Source organism: Lepidochelys kempii, chromosome 22 (assembly GCF_965140285.1).
Source record: "Lepidochelys kempii isolate rLepKem1 chromosome 22, rLepKem1.hap1, whole genome shotgun sequence".
In the NCBI taxonomy this organism is placed as follows: Eukaryota; Metazoa; Chordata; order Testudines; family Cheloniidae; genus Lepidochelys; species Lepidochelys kempii.
The window spans coordinates 22,387,861-22,407,595 of record NC_136401.1 but is presented as its reverse complement, the minus strand read 5'-3'; the positions used below and the strand labels follow the sequence as shown (position 1 = coordinate 22,407,595).

At 45.3% G+C, this 19,735-nt stretch overlaps 1 protein-coding gene across 6 annotated transcripts in view; it reads right to left on the bottom strand.

Annotated features, from left to right (window-relative positions):
* Positions 1 to 18,047, bottom strand: part of UBE4A (ubiquitination factor E4A) — a 30,753-nt gene extending 12,706 nt beyond the window's left edge. Inside the window, exons 1-12 of one of the 6 annotated variants that reach the window (XM_073320949.2) lie at positions 17,963 to 18,020; positions 16,558 to 16,712; positions 14,289 to 14,450; positions 12,605 to 12,781; positions 8,053 to 8,165; positions 6,676 to 6,828; positions 6,366 to 6,525; positions 4,792 to 4,991; positions 3,995 to 4,186; positions 2,555 to 2,888; positions 2,153 to 2,279; positions 468 to 775 (exon numbers count right to left, since the gene is read on the bottom strand). In XM_073320949.2, the coding sequence (XP_073177050.2) occupies positions 468 to 775; positions 2,153 to 2,279; positions 2,555 to 2,888; positions 3,995 to 4,186; positions 4,792 to 4,991; positions 6,366 to 6,525; positions 6,676 to 6,828; positions 8,053 to 8,165; positions 12,605 to 12,781; positions 14,289 to 14,409 (1,885 nt within the window). In that variant the 5' untranslated portion in view covers positions 14,410 to 14,450; positions 16,558 to 16,712; positions 17,963 to 18,020. Of the gene's footprint in view, positions 1 to 467; positions 776 to 2,152; positions 2,280 to 2,554; positions 2,889 to 3,994; positions 4,187 to 4,791; positions 4,992 to 6,365; positions 6,526 to 6,675; positions 6,829 to 7,966; positions 8,018 to 8,052; positions 8,166 to 12,604; positions 12,782 to 14,288; positions 14,451 to 16,557; positions 16,713 to 17,499; positions 17,905 to 17,962 lie in introns of those variants that run through there. The other 5 variants (XM_073320948.2, XM_073320947.2, XM_073320946.2 and 2 more) reach the window with 5 other exon arrangements.
* Between the last annotated feature and the right edge of the window lie 1,688 nt (positions 18,048 to 19,735).

The following is a 19,735-nucleotide window of genomic DNA, read 5'->3' as shown; positions in this document are numbered from 1 at the left end:
AACAAACATGGGTGTTGGCTCAGAGCTGACACAGAACAGTGCTCTCTACTGGATCACCAATGTAACATCACTTCCTGGAAAATTCAGAATTTCCATGGACAACTCCCATGCCAGCACACATCCAGCCCCAACCTGGCTTAGCTTGCACCATCTGTTCAGAATCACAAGTTTATACTCTCAGTCATTTCTCTGATGCTTATCAATTTGTCAGCTGTGCTCTTGAAATTTTGGAGCAGAATTTCACATTGTTTCTGTACAGCTCCTACAGCCCTGATTTTGCAAGGTGTTGAGTTCCTGCAAAATGCAGGTGCTCAGCACCTCTGAAAGAGTCAGGCCATACACTGTATACATAATGCAAACTGAAAAGGATACTAAAGTAATTTTAAGGTGAGAAGTTGCTTGGCCCTCTGCCTTGAAAGGTGCGTTTGTCTTAATGAAAAGCAGTGATCCCGAGTGATCTCATTCACCTGGTACGTAAGCCAGTGCACTGTGCTCCACCTCTGACAAAGGGAAAGTCAGGTCTATAAGCTCAGTCCCTCGATTTCCTACAGCCAGCTGGACCAGGAGAACTGCCATGGACACCTGCAAATTCAGGCAGTTCTGTAGCATTTGTGGCTCAGTCACGGATGTTTTGGTGGAGAGATAGACAGTCATCAGGCGTTCAAACTGCTCCCGCAGACTGTCTGTTGCAGGGCTAGAACTTTGTTGAGCCTCTCGCCAGGCTACTTGCAGCCGGTGAAGGCTTTGGTTTATCTTTACCATCTGATCATGCAACCTGCCCACAAAACAAAAATGAGAATACCAAAGACTAGATGAAAATCTATTTAGTACAGACTGCCCACATAAATGTGCACCCACTTTTACCCTGCTTGTGTAATACTGAGTGATGTTGTGCAGCTGGCAGAAGCAGCTGAGAGGGCAGGAAAAAGCAGGGCACAGTACCAGCTTTAGAAACTGCTCCATTCCATCTGAATAAGCAGAAAGAAGGTTGTAACTGAGTGAGCATTATTTTAATCCACCGTCCTCAAATTATCCCCCATGAATAATCCTGTCTGGTGGTCTGCCGAATGGAATACTATCAGAATCACACAGTAAGAGATTGGGAGGGTTCAGTTCCAGAAAAGGGGCTCTCTTACAATCTGGTCTGCAGAATGAAAAATCTGGTGATCCACCAGTGGGCTAGCTTGGCCTATGCAGTTGTAAATCCACAGGATTACCAAAATCAGGGATTTTCTAGGTAATGTGGTGATGTTGCCTTGCATACATTTTCAATTTCCCAGCAACAAAGCTATTTGCATAACTTTTTCGGCTATTTCTATATTTAGAAAATAAACCACACAGAAGGTGAGTATGCTTGGATCATTAGTGACCTCACAGTATCCCAGCAACAATTCACAGAGGGAGGCTAAGGGAATAGTACATTTTAGTGTCCAGAAGACCGCTTCCTGAGAAGAGCAGCCAGTTATCTTCCTAATCTGCTTAAAATGAAACCCACTCATTATGGCAGTTCAAATATACTACAGAGTACAAGTATCCTGAGACTGTGACGATGTCCAGGACAGGAGACATGGGCCTTTTCTCTTCTAGGGAAAGATCAGCAGCTAAATGAAAACCACAGTGAAAGGTAACAAGCCCATGAACCAGACATTATCAAAGTCAAACCAGGGGTCCAACTCTTCAGTCGTCCCAAAGATAATGCCTGGTTCATGGGCTTGTTAGCCTGTATTTGAGCACAGGTGAAATAAAACCCTGATTTTTTATCTGAATTTTTATTTATCATCTGGAGCTCAGGTGTCATCAGCACAGTCAGAAGAACAGGCATAACAGCACTGGGCCTCTGAGATACTGGGAGGATACTCCCTGTTCAGGAGTATTTCTGACTGGTGACTTTATTTATTTATTTATTAAATAGTGAATGGATACAAGTGGTACTAAAACCACACATTTCCCTTATGATTTTAGCATTCTTCTGTTATTTGAGAACACCAGATCTCACCTGAGCCTAGGCAAAACAATCTCTCCCACAAGCCTGCAGACACCCCGGTTTAAGATATAATCCATAAGAAATAAAGCTTTGGGTGGCACTTTCCCTGTTATCAGCGCTGTTTATAACCACCGCTTCCTGGACTTATACGGCTAGTAGCGGAGTTACCTGTGAAACCCTAAATGGAGCGTATACTGTGTCAGGACTAAGTTCTCGGTCACCAGATTGTAGCTGTGGGCAAACTCTGGCTCCTTCTCAGTCACAGCTGGAATCAAACATGTTTCTTTTTCCAAGCCTTAAAGAAATTAAAAGCACCAGTGAGTTAACCCTGCCCCGCTGGGTCTGGGAAGGGGACTTCAGCACAGTCAGAAAGACCTGACTTGGTGTGGGTGATATTTTAACTTTTTTCAGCTTCTCCTTTACTCCTTCCCCACTGCCCAGCTAATCTGTTGCCTCCTTTTCCTCCTGGAGAGGCATGAGGTATAGTGTTGTAGGGAAGACTGAGTGCTCGTGAGTCCAGATGGAAGCAAATGCAACACAAGGCGAGCATAACATTTCTAGCATACCTACCTTTCATATGCACATTCTTACTTCTCCTCTCCTCTTCATTCAGCTCTTTCAGGGCACAGTAGGTGGGATCGAAGGTGAGAAGTCTAGGAGATCTGGGTTTACAGAATGGCTGGCACAGTTTCAGGAGGGCAGCTCCTAGATTCATAAAGAAGGCATCTGAGGCATACATCTGGAAGAAGATCTCTGGCATCTGGTTAGCCCAGATTTTTGTACGGCCTGCATTGGCATGGAGACAGTTTCCAAGCCAGGAAAGAATCCTGTGTTTGGTCTCTGGAGACAGCTGTAACAGGTTCTTCAGCATCTGGTAGATTTTCTCATGGAACTGAGCCATAAACTGTTACAAAAAAATAAAAATAAAATAAAATAAACCCAATCCATCACTGAAGGCATTTTTGAAAAAGGCCCATTTCACTTACACTTTCCAAGGCTGGTCTGAGAGTCCACAGGTCATCCTAATCTTCTGGAAAGTCACTTAGGGTCTGCTTACCCTGCCTCTGGGAGCTAGCCTCCCAGCCTGGCTAGACAGACTCATGGGAACTCTGCTCCAGCTAGCAGGCTAAAAATATCAGTGTGGGACATGGCTGCCTGGGCAGTGACGTGGACTAGCAGCCCAAGTCCAAACCTGCCTGCCCCCTGGGTCCGAGCTCAGGTGGCTAGCCTAAGTTGTGGGTTCACATGACTATTTTTAGTGTACTAGCTCCAGGGGAGTTAGTGCAAATCTGCTGACCCCATGCTGGGAAGCATACTCCCAGCTGGAGTGTAGACATACCCATAGGTGCTTAGGTATAGCTCCCACGCCCCCTTACCAGTGTCTCCTGTCAGAAACAACATATGATGAACAGAGCAACCCTGAAGCCAACAGCAAAAAGGAAGGATGACACTTTAAGAGATATAATGAATTGTTTCAATGGGAAGTAAAACCAAAATTCTTCACAGGTCACTGGGTGGAAAAATGGTCTTGTGGTAGGGCACGTGACTGGGAGCCAGGTGATCTGGGTTCTGCTCCTGGATCTGCCAGGCTCTCGATGAGGAACCTTTGTGATTGAGTTTTCTCACCTGCAGAATGGGGATTACAGCTATCTTCCAGGGTTTGTGATGCTTCATTCATAAATGTCTAGAAAGTTCTTTAAGATTTTGCACTTCCGCAGCACCTTCCATCTGAGCAATCCAAAGCATTTTACCCACATCTATGGAGTTATTCTCCCAACACCCCGTGAGGCCTGTGCTATCCTCATTGTACAGGTGGGAAACAGCATCACAGCACACAGAGGTGGAGTGACTTGCCACGGTCATACAGCCACCCTGTGGCAGAGCCTGGAATAGAACCCAGATCTTCTGAGCACAAGTCATACCCTGTAACCCATTACAAGGCTTCCTTTCCTTAGGAACACACACTGCGGTTCAGTATTAGATAGTGGCACTGATACACTTCAGCTTGACCTGATGAATGTTGGACTCCTGCACTTTGATCTCTTGTGGACTGGATCGGGATGGATTCAGAAAGTATCCATGATTCTCCACTACGCCTGGGGTCTTTAGCAAGCAGGAGATGCTCAAGATGACTCCTAGCAGGGTCTTCTGATACATCTGCCCATTGGTGGGGTCCTTTGGTTGAATGTAGTCTACAAAAACCTAAAGAGACAGAAAATGTGCATGCTATTGTTCATAAAAGTATGAAGAGAACCTGTTGATTTGGGAGTGGTCAGAGAACAGTAGGAGTAGCTTGTTAGAGAAGGAATGTGGGAACAAATTATTTCACTCTCTTTTTTTATCAGAGGATAAAGATGAATACATAATTTGTGACTCAGGTAGCATGCTGCATGCAGCCAATACACAATCCCTTTACTACAGCTGGAATGCATGGATCATAGCAACACACTTTACTGAGAGTGCACATTCACCAGAGCAGAATGTGAGCCTGGCACATATCCAGCCTGTCATTTAGTAACAAAGCCAAAACAAAAGCCATTAGCCATTGCACAGGAAGGTACATCTATATCAGACCCAGCAGCCTGTGGACGTATTCAGTTGCTCTCCTTGTTGGCAAGCTCATCAGCAAGGCTAAGGGTCAAAGTGCCACAGAAAGTGAATTACTCTCTTATGTAGAAGTAGTCTTTCTGGGTAATGGCAGAGGCATATTAGTGGGATAGTGTAGACGGAATTTGCCCTGCTGCTGCCTATGGAGCACTTTTCCAGTGGACAGCTGGCACTGTTCAACAGCACTAACACACACTTACCTGTGCTATATTTTTCTGTCTGGTGAAATAGAGGAGCATATCCAGATATGTGTACAGCAGGATTTGACAAAGGTCCAGATCTTTGATTCTGCCCAACAGAATATCAAACACAGGAACCATGACCTCCCCAAATGACCGTACTTCCTCATCCATCATCAAGGCTTCTATGACCTCAAGAAACTCAGTCACATCTTCAAAGTCTAATAAAAGAAGTAAAGGGTGGGGGTAGAAAAACATTTAACAGAAATATTCAAAGTATTTTTAGTGGCTTCAGCCCATTAACACTTCAGGCTCATCTCATTATATAATCCCTCACCATCAGCCAATTAGGTAACACCACATTGTCAAATACCAGCCATAGCAGGATGGCAGGTCATGCGTACAGCAAGTTGTGGGGGGCTGCATGGGTTAGCTCATGCTTTAGCAAATCCATATCTAGAGACTCCTGAGATACTGACTACTTAGCGATACATTAAATCAAGAGACAAGTTTTGCCAACACATTTTAAGTTGGACCAATTGTGCTTGACAAGAACATTAGAAACATTCTTATCACTAGACACATTTTCCTCCTGCCAAGTGGACATAGTTGTGTTTTCACATGGGATAAGGACACTAAATAGAAGTACTTGAACTTCCCGATAGATTTTAAAGAGGGGGTCTCAGTATTTTATTCTGCAGAATACTCTGTTAGAGAGGGAGAGACTCTCATAGACCAGTTCTCCTCCCAGCACCAATCCCATAAATATTCAGTGGAGCCCAGGATGGGCCCTGTGTGACTGGTATCCATGGACTGCACTTTGGCCCAAAGTGTTAACTTCTCTAGTGACACAGAAAACCAAGAAAGCAGACAGCAATTTCCCCTACACTTTGTGTTGAAAAGAACTGAGCTGTTCACAGGCTCCATCCCATTTCTGGCTCTACTCCCTCCCGTTCAAAAGTTATTATAAACTCTAGGGATTGACCTATTAGTTAAGGTTCCTAACATGGTCAGATGCTCCTCTTCCAAGTTGTCGAAAGAGCTTATTCTTATTTCTTGCCCCTTAGGTAACTTATAAGTTTGGATTTTAATTTGTACATTATATCAGATCTGTTATTTACAGTAGGTGAAATCCTGGCCCCATTCAAGTCAATAGCTAAACTCCCTTCGATTTCAAGGGCACCAGAATTTTACCCATTATGTTTATGAAAATATACAAGACAAAGAGTTAACAAAATGTCCAGATCCTCAAAGGGTAAAATACGGTTCAGTCAGCTTTGCACTCACCACAGTCTTCTATTAGTGGGGCTAGTTTGTCTTGCTAGCATCAACTGGTTTACTTTCACCTTTACACAAGGCCTTGAGTTTTCCTAAGGCCACCAAACTTGCCCTATTACTTTAGGCATTTCTCTAAGACTATCTACTGCTTACATGGCTCATTTGATTCTGAATGTCAAGCTTGGACCTTAAATAGAGTAGTTGGGTTTGAGGGTTTGATGTTCTTGTTATAAAGTGGAAAGAAAAAGCAATAATATTTGGTCATCTGAGGATAACTACTAACCCACCAGGAGAAAGGGGCATAGTTATAAACTTACATGCTCCTCTCAGTGCCTCCAGCATCAGGTCCACCAGCTGCTCATAGACATTCTGGTTCACATAGATCTCGGAGGTGAGGAGAACAGTGCGAGTGTTCGACACAGTCAGATTCCTGCAGCGAACCGCAAAGGGCAGCAGGTTCTCTGGCACTTTGGTTATCTGCATGGAAAGAGAAATTGAGACAGAAGGAATGATGTCCCCTGAAGCGTACTGGTATATGTGTATAGTCTGCCAACTTGCTCATTTCAGGTCAGTAATCGGACCGCATATGATGCTACTTCCCCTTCCCAAGGCTGCCTGCCTACCTACCTCTTCCTTTGCTCTCTGGAAACAGGCATATAAGTAGCGAAGAATCTGTTTCTCTCCAGCATCTCTATCTGCTGAAAGATTCTGTGTGCTGACAGAGGTCATGTAAATCAGGTGACTTCCTGGTTCCTGGAGCAACAAGCGGGTGAAGAGTGCCTACACACACAATTAAACATATACTGAAAATAAACACACAATCCCAATGTTTAAAGTCACAACCGTCCTCCTTCCCCCCATAAAAAAATACCTCACACCAAATCATGGCTCCTTTTTGCACATTAGGCTTTCCTTCCCTACTGAAAAATAAAAAGAGTTCAGTGCTAGCCCAGGGGTTCTCAGACTTTTTCCAGTCTGCTAGGCCAACAGCTTCTCCATCCACCTTCAAAATTTACAGCAGTTTTACTAATAGGCATCTGTAACCCTTGCCTTTGAAAACAAACCTGACAAGCATTAGCATGACACTCCGGTTAGAGGAGTGGCTCTCTTTACAATTTTTTGATGAGGTGGATGGTGGCAGAGCTGAGTACTGGAGCACCGACTCCCACTGTCCACTGTTATAAGCAAAGGCATTCTTACTTTCCACAAGGCAGACAACAAATTAAACTGGAGGAGTGGGAGAGGCCTTGGGATTTTATCCATTCCTTAACCATACTCCTAATCTGTATCTTCCCATTCAGACTCCCACATTGGCAGCAGATCTCTGCAGCCACTAGGAGGAGCTAGTATTAGGTAACCCTATAAGCACTCCAGCCACATAAGCCTGAAGTCACTTCCAGCCCAGTTGTCATAGGCAGCAGCACATTAGACCATGAGTGAACAAGTCTGCACTCGAGGGTAAACTCTAATATGCTGTGCAGGGAAGGAGCAGAGTTCAAGTTCTGTTAGTAGCTGAGACCCAGATTTTTTGTGCACTGTAAGAACTAAACCGTCCCCATCAGTAAAACTCAATTTCACCTAACAAAACTCATGAATAGAAATGAATGACACCTTCTCCATTTGGCGAGGAATAACCACTTATACACTAACCCACAGTGCCTTCCCAGTGCCCAGAATGCAGCCAGTTTGGCTCTGCGCAGCGGCTGCTTCCCAAAGCAGACTACCAAAAGAAGGTCTATTGTTAGCCTAGTCTAAAAACAAAAAAAGAGTGGAGCACACTGGTTTCTTAGTAACATGTGCACAAGTTAAGCTCTCCTCCCAGATCATTAATGTTTTATGCAGATCTGATCTTTAAACAGGAGTAATTAAATACCCATTTGGGACTGGACTTTTGGGGAGATACTCTGCAATCAGGTACCTGCTTATTAATTGCTGCACCTTCTTTCACTCAGGACTGCCGGACACCAACCTGAAAGAGACAAGTTGACAGAGAAGTGGTGATACCTGTTCAATGTTTTCCATGTCAAGCCAGTCTTGTTCATCCAGTTCTGCAGCCATTTCCTCCAGGTACACACAGCGAGCAGGAATTCCATTGCCGCTCTTCATGCTGGGATCACCTGGAGAAAATCAAATTCCCTTAAACAAACCACCACAAATATGTGCCTACCGACAGAGCGTTCAGCACTGTGGACCTTGCCTGCTATAGGGAACTAACTGCTGTAAACAACTATCAAATATTCCCATCCTCCGGCCACAAGGTTTCCTGTAGCTTTTAACTTAAGGTTCAACAGAATTCTCTCTCCTCTGAGCAAGTAGTTTTTGTATGATTGCTTAAAAACAGGTTTCACTCTAGAACATGATATACCAATTATCCTTTTAAAAGGTACACAAATGACAATACAACATTCACTGCACAACACACAGGTATACACCAGAATCCTGTTGAAGAATCAGCTTGGGAAAAATCCATTTTAATTTTAATATCCCAATGTTCCCTAAAGTCAGCCCCGTAAGAGAGCGAGCTTCCCAATTCACATATACATACAGAAGCTCACTTGCAAGAACAAAGTGTGCTCTACTAGGTATTTTAATGCCAGGCTAGTCAATCAACCTATGATTGGTTTCCACTGGGATTATCACATTCTTCACCACAGCCAAATGACACCAAGAAAGGTGCAAAATTCTTTCCTGCCTTTGGGAACAACTTTTTGTTTCAGAAAGTGGAAGTAATAAGCAGAGGGACAGCCATTTTAGACTTGATTCTGACCAACAGGAAGGAATTGGCTGCAAATCTGAAGGTGGAAGACCATTTGGGTGAAAATAATCATGAAATGATAGATGTCATGATTCTAAGGAAAGGAAGAAGTGAGAGAAGCAGAATAAGGACTTCAAAAAAGCAATCTTTAACAAACTCAGAGAACTGGTAGATAAGGTCCCATTGGAAGAAAATCTAAGGAATAAAGTAGTTTAGGAGAGTTTGCAGTTTCTCAAGGAGACAATATTAAAGGCACAATTGCAACTCTTCCAATGCGAAGGAAAGACAGGAGGAATAGAAAGAGGACAATATGGCTCCATCAGGAGCTCTTTAATGGGCTGAAAATCCAAAAGAATCCTACACAAAGTGGAAACATGGACAAATTGCTAAGGAGGCATACAAAAGAATAGGACAAGCACGAAGAGACAAAAATCAGAAAGGCTAAGGCACAAAATGAGTTACACCTAGCAAGGGACATGCAAGGCAATAAGAAGTTATTTAAATACATAAGGAGCGAGAGAGAGATGAGACGAAACCGTAGGTCCTCATCTTAATGGGGAAGGAGAGCTAATAACTGATGACATCAAGAAGGCTGAGGTGTTGAATGCCTATTTTGCTTCAGACTTCACTGAAAAGGTTAATGGTGATCAGTTGCTCAATGCAATGTTAACAACTTAGGGAAAGAAAAGGTTAAAGAATATATACATAAGTTAGATGTACTCAAGTGAGCAGGTCCTGATGAAATTCCTCCTAGGGTACTTAAGGAATTAACTGAAGCAATCTTCGCACCATTAGTTATCTTCAAGAACTTGTGGAGGATGGGTGATGTCCCCCCAGAGGACTGGAGAAGGGCAAACATACCTATCTTTAAAAAGGGGAACAAAGAGGACCTGGGGAATTATAGACCAGACAGCCTAACCTTTGACACCTAGAAATATACTGGATCAAATTAACAACCAATTAGTGTCATCCTCAAGGTGCTTACAGTTATAAGGAATACCCAGCATGCTGAATCCATGAGCCTCTATCAAAAACTTTGAGTTAAAGGCTGTTTTTCTATATAAAGATAGATCCACCCCCAATTGCCATTCTAACTTTGGATGCCAAGCTTTATAAATATGGCAAAATAGGTCATGTACTGTATTAAGGGCTTGATCCTGTGGGGGACTTGGGCTATGCTACTGGGTGTAAAAGACTGGCAAAGTTGTCACAGTCTTTGGGACCTGGCCTCTGACTCTAGCAGACACCATCACGTTTCTCATCAGGAATCATCCACAAAAACAAATCACACCAAGCCAACCTAATTTCCTTCTTTGCCTGGGTTTCTGGCCTAGTGGATTGGGGAGGGAGAGGGGGGGTGATTATTTTGATTTTAGTAAGGCTTTTGACAAAATCCAACATACCATTCTGATAAGTAAACTATGGAAATGAGGTCTAGAGATGAAATTGTTATAAGATGGGTGCACAAGTGGTTCAAAGACTGTAGTTCATTGTCAAACTGGGGCAGCATATCTAGTGGGGGCCCACAGTGGTCAGTCCTGGGTTTGGTATTATTCAATATTTTAATTAAGGAGTTAGATAATGGAGTGGTGAGCATGCATATAAAATCTGCAGATGACACCAAGACAGGTGGAGTTGCAAGCACTTTGGAGGCAGGATTAGAATTCAAAATGAGCTTGAGAAATGGGAGAATTCATCTGAAATCAAGATGAAATTCAATAAAGACAAATGTAAAATACTTCACTTGGGAAGGAAAAAATCAGATACAACTACAAAATGGGGAACAGTGGTACAGCTGAAAAGGATCTGTGGGTTATAGTGGATCACAAACTGAATATGAATCAATAATGTGATGCAGTTGCAAAAAAAGCTAATATCATTCTGGGGTGCATTAACTGGAGCATCCAGTTAAGATGCAAGATACGGAGATAATTGTCCCACTGTATTCAGAACAGGCCTCAACTGAAGTACTGTGTCCCCTTCTAGGAGTCACACTTGAGGAAAAATGTGGACAAATGGGAGAGCCCAGAGGAGAGCAACAAAATGATAAAAGATTTAGAAAACCTGAGCTCTGGGGAAAGGTTAAAAAAACGGGGCATGTTTAGTTTCAAGAAAAAAAATGACTAAGGAGGGACCTGATGACAGTCTTCAAATATGTGAAGGGCTGTTATAAAAGGGACAGCGATCAATTGTTCTCCATGTCCACTGCAGGTAGGAGAAATAGTACTGGGCTTAATCTGCAGCATGAGAAATTTAGGTTAAATATTAAGACAAACTTTCTAACTATAGGGGTAGTTAAGAATAGGTTGGACAATCATCTGTGAGGGATGGTCTAGATTTATTTGGTCCTGCCACAGTACAGGGGGCTGGACTTGATGACTTCTCAAGGTCCTTTCCAGTCCTATATTTCTATGAAACATCAAATAAATCACCCTGATGATCAAGTAAATCACTTCCCATCCAATCCCTACAAGTGAACTTTACAAGTAAGGGGCAAACACATCAGCACCGACTGGGGCTTTAGGAAAGCAAGATGTGAACTGTATCCTAGCTGCATGGTCATGCCAAGTGGGGATGACACAAACTCAGTTTTAGCGCTTTACATTTATTCCAGGCTGGAATGATTTAAATCACCAAGTGGAAAATCTCAATTTAAATGATCTATTTTAATCAAACTTTTCCATTTGTAGTTCAGTTATTTTCTAAAGAAAGGTGCATTCTCATTGGCTTGTATAACCATTAAAACATGTTGATTTACAACTAAATAGAGCCTTTACACTAGATTTGTTACATCTTTTTGCTACCTAGGAGGGTACACTATAACTATATGCATATACTTAAGCAATTATATAGCTGAATATTTTCAGATTCTAATTATACATTTTTAGTATGTTAGAAAATGAAGAATGATGGGAAGAATCATAAATATTCATAATTTGAGCATATTCAGTCAGCTCTTAGGTAGAGAGAAGCTATGCAACACAAGTCTGAGACCACCAAGGTGGGCTCAGTGGATGATTCCTGATGAGAAACGTGATGGTGTCTGCTAGAGTCAGAGGCCAGGTCCCAAAGACTGTGACAACTTTGCCAGTCTTTTACACCCAGTAGCATAGCCCAAGTCCCCCACAGGATCAAGCCCTTAATACAGTACATGACCTATTTTGCCATATTTATAAAGCTTGGCATCCAAAGTTAGAATGGCAATTGGGGGTGGATCTATCTTTATATAGAAAAACAGCCTTTAACTCAAAGTTTTTGATAGAGGCTCATGGATTCAGCATATTTATCTTTTATTTAAATGTTTTAAAAGCTTATAATAAATGTAGACCTTAACATATTTGTATTAAATTCAGATTTTAAATGGGTTGATTTTTAAAGGAAAACTTAATTAATTTTTAAACCAGTTATTTAAAAAAAAATATATTGATTTTTATCCACCCTGTTTTATTCAGATTTTTTCACAACATTGCAAAACAAACAACAGAAATTAACATTAGGTTCTAAACTCTTCAGGACAGAGACCGTGTCTGCCTGTGTGTTTGCATAGAGGCTAGCAAAACAGAGCCCTGGTCCTGATTAGTGTCTGGGTGCTACTGTAATACAAATAATAAATAATCATGACTGCAGTCACACACATCTGACATGAGTCTTCAGACTTAATCTCAACCCCCAGGAGCCAAGATTGCCTCAGACTCTAACACACTCTCATAACTACTCCCATGGCTAAGCTATCGTGCTTGTAAATCTTGTAACCCTGAGAGTCTGGTGGGTAACACAAGTCTTCAGTGTATGTCCACTCACTGTTGTCGAGGGTGATGAGGAAGATCCTCTGGATCATGTGATTGATGTTGAGCTGTTCACACAGCTCCTGCTGGGAGCGGAAGGAGCGGCTGATCTCAGCCACAGAGTAGTCGCAGTCATCCAGACTCTCTGATACACTGTTATCCGAGTCATCTTGGCTGGCTGAGGTTTCATCTGCTGGAAAAGAGAAGATAGTAAATGAACATGTCTATGGCCGTGGAAGAAATTAACACTGTGGCATGAAGGGCAAGCAGTGCATCTCTGGGAACAAAAAGGGCTGAACTAACCCAAGGGAGCACTATCAGTGACATGCACAAGGCTTTCCCATCTTTGTGCTGCCACTGATTTCAAGCACCTACGCTTAGGTTTCTACATACAAAATAATGAACTATTCATTATCTTGCAAGCAGAGCAGCAAGCACACTATGGCTGTAGTGCAGTTCTGCTGAAGGCAGTGATGGTACAGGCTGGGATGTACAGCCTTTCTTTATAACCCTGCTCAGACCAGGGTTGGACAACAAGTTGATAAACCCTGTGTCCTGTCTACACACTATATTCATTGATTGCCAATGCCACTGCCGTGGAGAAGAGTTACAGGCCAATACACTGTTTGCACACCACGCTGAAGAATTAAGGAAGCAATGGCATTTTGTTTTATAGAATACAAAGTGCCATTTAAAAATATTTATCTGTGAAAAGACTGTCTGAACATAGGCACCTGCCAAACAGTGCAAGTCTTAGAACAAGAAACTTAAGCCTTTCACGTCAGATAAATTGCTACTGAAAAGCAAAGTAGACCTACCGTCACAACAAAATAAAATAGACTACTACTCTCTCTGGGGAAGAAACAAGTCACCCTGCCCATTCAGATTGGTTGGTGAATGGTCAAGGGGAGACATCCACACCCTTTCCCAAGCATTCTCCCCTCTTCTACAACTTGTCTTCTGCAATGGTGCATGGCCCAGTTCCTTCCTTGTCTTCCAAAAGACTCCCATATGGATGTGGTAAGACAAGAGTATTGCTTTAAATGATAATATTTAGACCTAATACACTAATGTCCATCTTTAGAACATTAATTCTTAAAGACTTCCTGTGACATAGTTGATATCATTATTCCCAAAATGGAGGCAGCAAAATTGATGCCAAGCACCCACAGCTCCCTGTGCTCAGCACCTCGCAGGGGGGGGGGGGGGGGGGGGGCGGGAAATCAAGGCACAAGTGACCTGGTCAAAGCAAGAGTCAGTGTTCAGTCTGGGATCAGAACTCAGGTGTTTCTGGCTCCCAGTCCTGAATTCAGACCAGACTTCTCCCCAAAGATGATTTTCTAGTGGAATACAAAAATGTTGTCTCAACAATTTAGGGCCTGATCCAAAGTCACTGAAGTCAACTGCAAGACTCCCAGTAAACTCAATGGGCTTTGGATCAGGCCTCAAGTGCACAAAGTAAGATGCTTTATTGACATACAAATAATACTGTGGCCACCTGACAATTCTGACTCCTGGCTCCTATACTACAAGTGTCCAGACCTGAAAAATATTTCTGTTTTTGGATGGTCCCAAACCAGCCCAGGGTACTGAACCTGAATAGTAAACGCATACCAGAGTATGATAACCTTACAGATATGTTGTTAGGGAAAACCCTCTGCAACTAGAGCTGCATTGTTTGGTCTCATTTCTCCTCTTACCAGTGAGCTGCCTCAGCTGCTGTTTTTGGATCGCTGCAAACTGCTTGGCATCAGCTAAAGAGCTGAAGAGGGCTGCAAAAGGGTTACTGGAGATGCTGTTGTTATTTTCTTGGTCTGTCATTTCACTTTAAAGTGTGCTCCATCCAGACGTGGGGAGAGGGGCTGAAGAAAGAACAGGTACGACAATTACAATGCAGAAGTTAACAGCAGCAGCTACAATTCTTAGTTTAAAAATAAAACCAGAAGTGCCTTAGTGGGGAGGATTTTTTCAACTAGGAATCCAAGATTTAAGACAATTTAACAACAACATCCAAGAACCCACTATTAAAAATAGCATGCTTGCTTTCACAGCTTTTAAAATTGAAGGAGTACACAAGCACTCTACCTTGATACATTTTTTAAATGTTTAAGGATATATTTTAACTCACTAACATTAAGCATTGAACTGAAACTGAAAAGAGCAAGGGAATTCAGTTGTACCTTACAAAATTCATTTCTTGTTAAGGTAACTTAGCACCTATTACAGTGAGTGATCTTACATGGAAACAGTCCTACAGTATTGCAGACAAAGGCCATGCCTACACTAGCATTAATTGGGAGACCACATCCATGGTGGGAATACTAATGGAGACAGGACACAGATGTTTTTACAGCAATGTTGTCTAGATCTGCTGTCACTGGTAAGAATGCTGGGATCTGGTCTATGCTAGCACTCCTACCATTTCAGCACTACAGGAGCTGTACCATGGAGAGAGATTCTGTAAAGTAAACTCAGGGCAGAAATACCCAAAGATGTCAGCTAATGGTGGAAAGGAAACCCAGTCCATTTGTTGATCCTTACTATTTCTTCTAAAAGTTATTTATTCCTCATCAGAGCATAAAAATAATCAGATGCAACACTCAGCAAACCACTCCACCTGTCCTTCCCTACAGAAATACAGGCAGTATAGAAAGCAACATAGCTTAATTTTAAGCCTAGAGTTTTGCTGGTTTACCATGGAATAACTTCCTAATCTGTAACACACGCAGCCAGATTTGGTTTTTAACGGAGGCAGTATTTCATTTATTAGGAACAGCCAAGGAACTAGCCTTGGCTGTTCCTATACTGGACTACAACATCCCTGTCAGACTGAAAGAGCAATTTATATTTATCCCCTTCTAGACATTTCAAGAGACCACGAATCGCAGCTTGTGGAATACTGCTGGGCACAAGTCAATCTAGTGCAAAGCCAAAGGACAAATTTACTCAGCCTGTTTACACAGCTGATACTTGCAGAAAAATTCAAGGACTCAAAGTCACAATAGCAGTAAGTACATTCCTTCTTTCCCCTCAATGGAGACAGAGTTCTGCATCAAATCACATTAATCAAGCTAGTGAAAAAATTTTAGCATTTAGGTTTATATGTATAAAAGTACTTGCTAATGTTTTATTTATTATATAGTGAAATGTCATTTAAATGACTGCTCTAACAGATATTCCCACACCCACTTTGTTGCTCTAAACATAGGTGGGCAAACTACAGCCCGTGGGCCGTCCTGCCCAGCCCCTGAGTTCCCGGCCGGGGAGGCTAGCCCCCCAGCCCCTCCCCTGCAGCCTCACCTCGCCGTACCACCAGTACTCTGGCCCACCACTCCTGTGGGGCAGCGCGGCAGCACGGCTGGCTCCAGCATGGTAAGGGGGCGGGGAGTGGGGGGGTTGGATAAGGGGCAGTCGGGGACAGTTGGATGGGGCGGAGGTCCGGGGCAGGGGGAGTTGGATAGGGAGTGGGGTCCCGGGGGGGGGCGGTGTGGATAGGGATCGTGGCAGTCAGGGGACAGGGAGTGGGGTGGGGGTTGGTTAGGGGGTGGGTCCTCAGGGGCGGTTAGGGTCAGGGGGTCCTGGGAGGGGGCAGTCAGGGGTCAAGGAGCAGGAAGGGGGGTGGTGGATGGGGGCAGGGGCCAGGCTGTCTGGGGAGGCACAGCCTTCCCTACCTGGCTCTCCATACAGTTGCACAATCCCAATGTGGCCCTTGGGCCAAAAAGTTTGCCCACCCCTGCTCTAACAGCTCTAATTCAAGCCAAAAAGTAGCTAATGTGCCACAACTTGCAGACAGAGCAAATGCAAGAAAACCCTAGAAGCACAATATTGTATAGAAGGGACTCCCAACATTCTTCCGGTGAAAACCCCCTTGAAAGAGATTGACATGCCCTCCCCATGTCTCCTCATGCCATGCATCACAGGTAGCTGCATCTTCCTTCTGACCATTCTCTCTCTCCTGCCCATATCTACCTCAGTGCTCTCTGTCCATTTCCTCTTTGCTTTCTAACTGTTGGGCTTTCTTGTTTTTGTTCTTATTCTGTAGCTCCCTCCTCCTTGTTTCCTCCAGGTTAGCATATCCATTGGTACTGGCTCCAGAGTGTTGGCGGACATATACTTCTGCTAAACTGCAGAGTGCCATAGGAGCACAGGAAGGAAACTTGAGTTAACCGTCTTTGAGAGCTGCTCCTGTGGTCAGCTTTGTTAGGCAAGGCAGAGCCACTGTGACAGCAGGGACACAAAGCAGGTGAAATTCAAGGCTCTATCACTGCTTTACCCACATCCACAAAAACGCATTTGGTTTGGTGGGGGTCATGCAACTTTCTCCACAGGCAGTGTTCTTCTCCTCTTCCTCATGCTCTCCCCCCTCACACACACACACTTTTCCTCCCTCCGCATCGCACACACAATTCAAAGAACCTGAGGATGGGAAACTTGTGCATGATAAACTGTTCCCATCATGCACCCAAAAAACATAACACCAGCACTTCCAGTCAGTATTTGCATGTGATGAGCAACTGATATCCTTTGTAAGGCCCTCTGAGATCTGATGAAAATCACCACATAAGAGCTAAGCGTTAGTAGGTGTAAACTTTAGCTCCCCAAAACTTTCGCTCTAAGCAAGTGAGCTCATACGCACAATGAGCGGTACAGCCAGTCTGTACGCTCCGTGTAGCCCTAAAATGAGCCAGGGCTCCCACTCGTAAGAGCAGCTCCATAGGGTCAGACCAATGAGCCTCCGAGCCCAGGAGCCCGTCTTCCAGCAGTGGGCAGTGCCAGAAGCCTCAGAGGAACCAGACCGTTATGAAGCGATCTAGCCCGTTGTCGGAGACTTAGGGTCGCTCAGACCCCCGGGGCGCATCCCTGGCTATCCTGGCGACCAGCCGACGAAGGACCTGGCCTCCATGAACTTACCCGCTTCTTCTTCAAACCCCGCTATGCCCCTGGCAGCCTCGGGCAGCCCCTGGCCTCGGGCAGCCCCTGGCCGCCTCGGGCAGCGGCTCACAGGCGGGCAGGGACCTCAGCAGGCTCGGGGCCGAGCCCCGCCGACTCGGCCCGCGGCTCCCTTGCGGGGCCGGAGAGGGGAGCTGGGGCGCCGCCGCCGCCCGGAAGGGGCCCGGGCCCGGCCCGGCCCGGCAGCCCACCAGGCTCCCCGCGCCGCAGGCCGCTCCGCAGGCCCGGGGCGGCGCTTCCCTTGCGGGGCCGGAGACGGGAGCTGAGCCCCGAGCGGCCGCCGCCGCGGGAGGGAACCGAGGCCCGGCCTGGCAGCCCCCGCGCCGGGGCAGGGGGAGCAGGGGCTCCGCGGCGGGTCCCGGGCCGGCCCCGCCCCCCACGGGCCGCCCGCCACAGGGGCGGGGGCGGAGCAGCCGCTTCTTACCGGGGCCGGGCGCTTCCGCTTCTCACTCAGCCTCAGGCTGGCAACCGCCGACGTCACCGCGCCGCGCCGCGCCGCGCGTCACCCCGCAGCGCCGGAAGCGCCGGGAGGCCGGGAGCACGTGGGTAGGCGCCACGTGTTGGGCGGGGCGGAGGGACCAAGCGCTCGTTTCTCACCCCCTCCCGCCCCGTAGCGGGGGTGGCTCTCGCGCGCCCCGGCCCCGGCCATCAGCGGGCGCCAGAGCTGTCCCAGGCCGTTGCCACGCCAGGCCTGATGCAGTCCCGGGCCGGGCTTCTGGGCACGCCCGAGCAGAGCCGAGGTCAGGGAGGGGTTTTCCTCCGCGGAGCATCAGTGCACAATTCTCCAGGGCTTGGTCTACGCTTAATACCTGGGCTTAGCTACCAGAGTCGGGTGTGGAAAAACACCCGCCTGAGCGACACAGGCGTGCTGACAAAACCCTTCTGTCCACACAGCTGCATCGGGGGAGAGAGCCGTGTCCGCATGGCACGGGTTGTTGGGGGAGGCGGTGTTCCGACAGTGACAGAAACATTCCTGAAGAAGAGCTCTGTGAATCTCGAAAGCTTGTATCTCTCGCCAACAGAAGCTGGTCTAACAAAAAAACATTACCTCACCCACCTTGACTCTAGAAAAATTCCTGTGGGTGTAGGCTGCCTGCAGGAGGAGGCTAGGTTGGTATAGCTATGCTGTTGTAGGCTCCATAGTGTAGACATACCCTAGGACTTGGGCTACACTTAAACGTTTGGTTGAAATAGCTATACTGTTTAAGGATGTGGAAAAACACTCCCTTGATTGACATAGCTTTGTCAACCTAAGGGAGATGCAGTTGTGTTGATGGAAGAGTGCTGTTGCTGTGCGGGGTGCTGCCTTCAGAGCTGGGCGCCCGGACAACTGCCGCTGCTCTCTGGCCACCCAGCTCTGAAGGTACGCACAAATGAGGGTGGCAATACCATGATGCCCCCCCCAAAATAACCTCCTACAACGCCCTTTGGGGTCAGGACCCCCAATTTGAGAAACGCTGGTCTCCCCTGTGAAATCTGTATAGTATAGGGTAAAAGCACACAAAAGACCAGATTTCGCGGTCTGTGATGCATTTTTCATGGCCGTGAATTTGGTAGGGCCCTATTTATAGATCACTTTTCATCCAAAGGGCTTTGTGAACTCTGTATATCTGTCTGGCTATGGATCCCCTTATACACACCATTAGGCATCCTGAATTGTAATTCGACAAGGACACCAGTTACTGTTACAGTGTGGCAAGGTATCGTTAATAATCTCAAGTGGTAAGGCCCTTATCACTGAGGGCTAGATTTTTAAAGGTATTCAGGCAGCCATTGGAAATCAGGTGCCTAGGCACTTTTGAAAATCCTACCAGGTCCCTAGCTGCATCTTTAGGTGCCTAAATACCTTTGAAAATCTGGTCCTTTAGTTTTTACATTTCACCCAAATTAAGAAACTCAGCCCATCATCTCCTAGTACTGTGGTGGATCAGTGGGTTCTCTATTAACTCAGGGACCACATACAGAGCTAATCAGAAATTGGATTTTCTGTAGTGCGTGGGTTTTCCTTAAACAGACTTGCTTCAAAGTACTGACCCCACCCAGATCATTTTTGCTCATCAAAGCTGAGATCACCCGCACAAACTGATTAGGTTATTTTAATAATTGTGTAGCAGCTGAAAAGGAACAGAGGGAAAGTCCTGTACAATGTTTTCACAGAGTTCTCACTCTGGTTTAAAAATGATTCCCCACGAGGTGG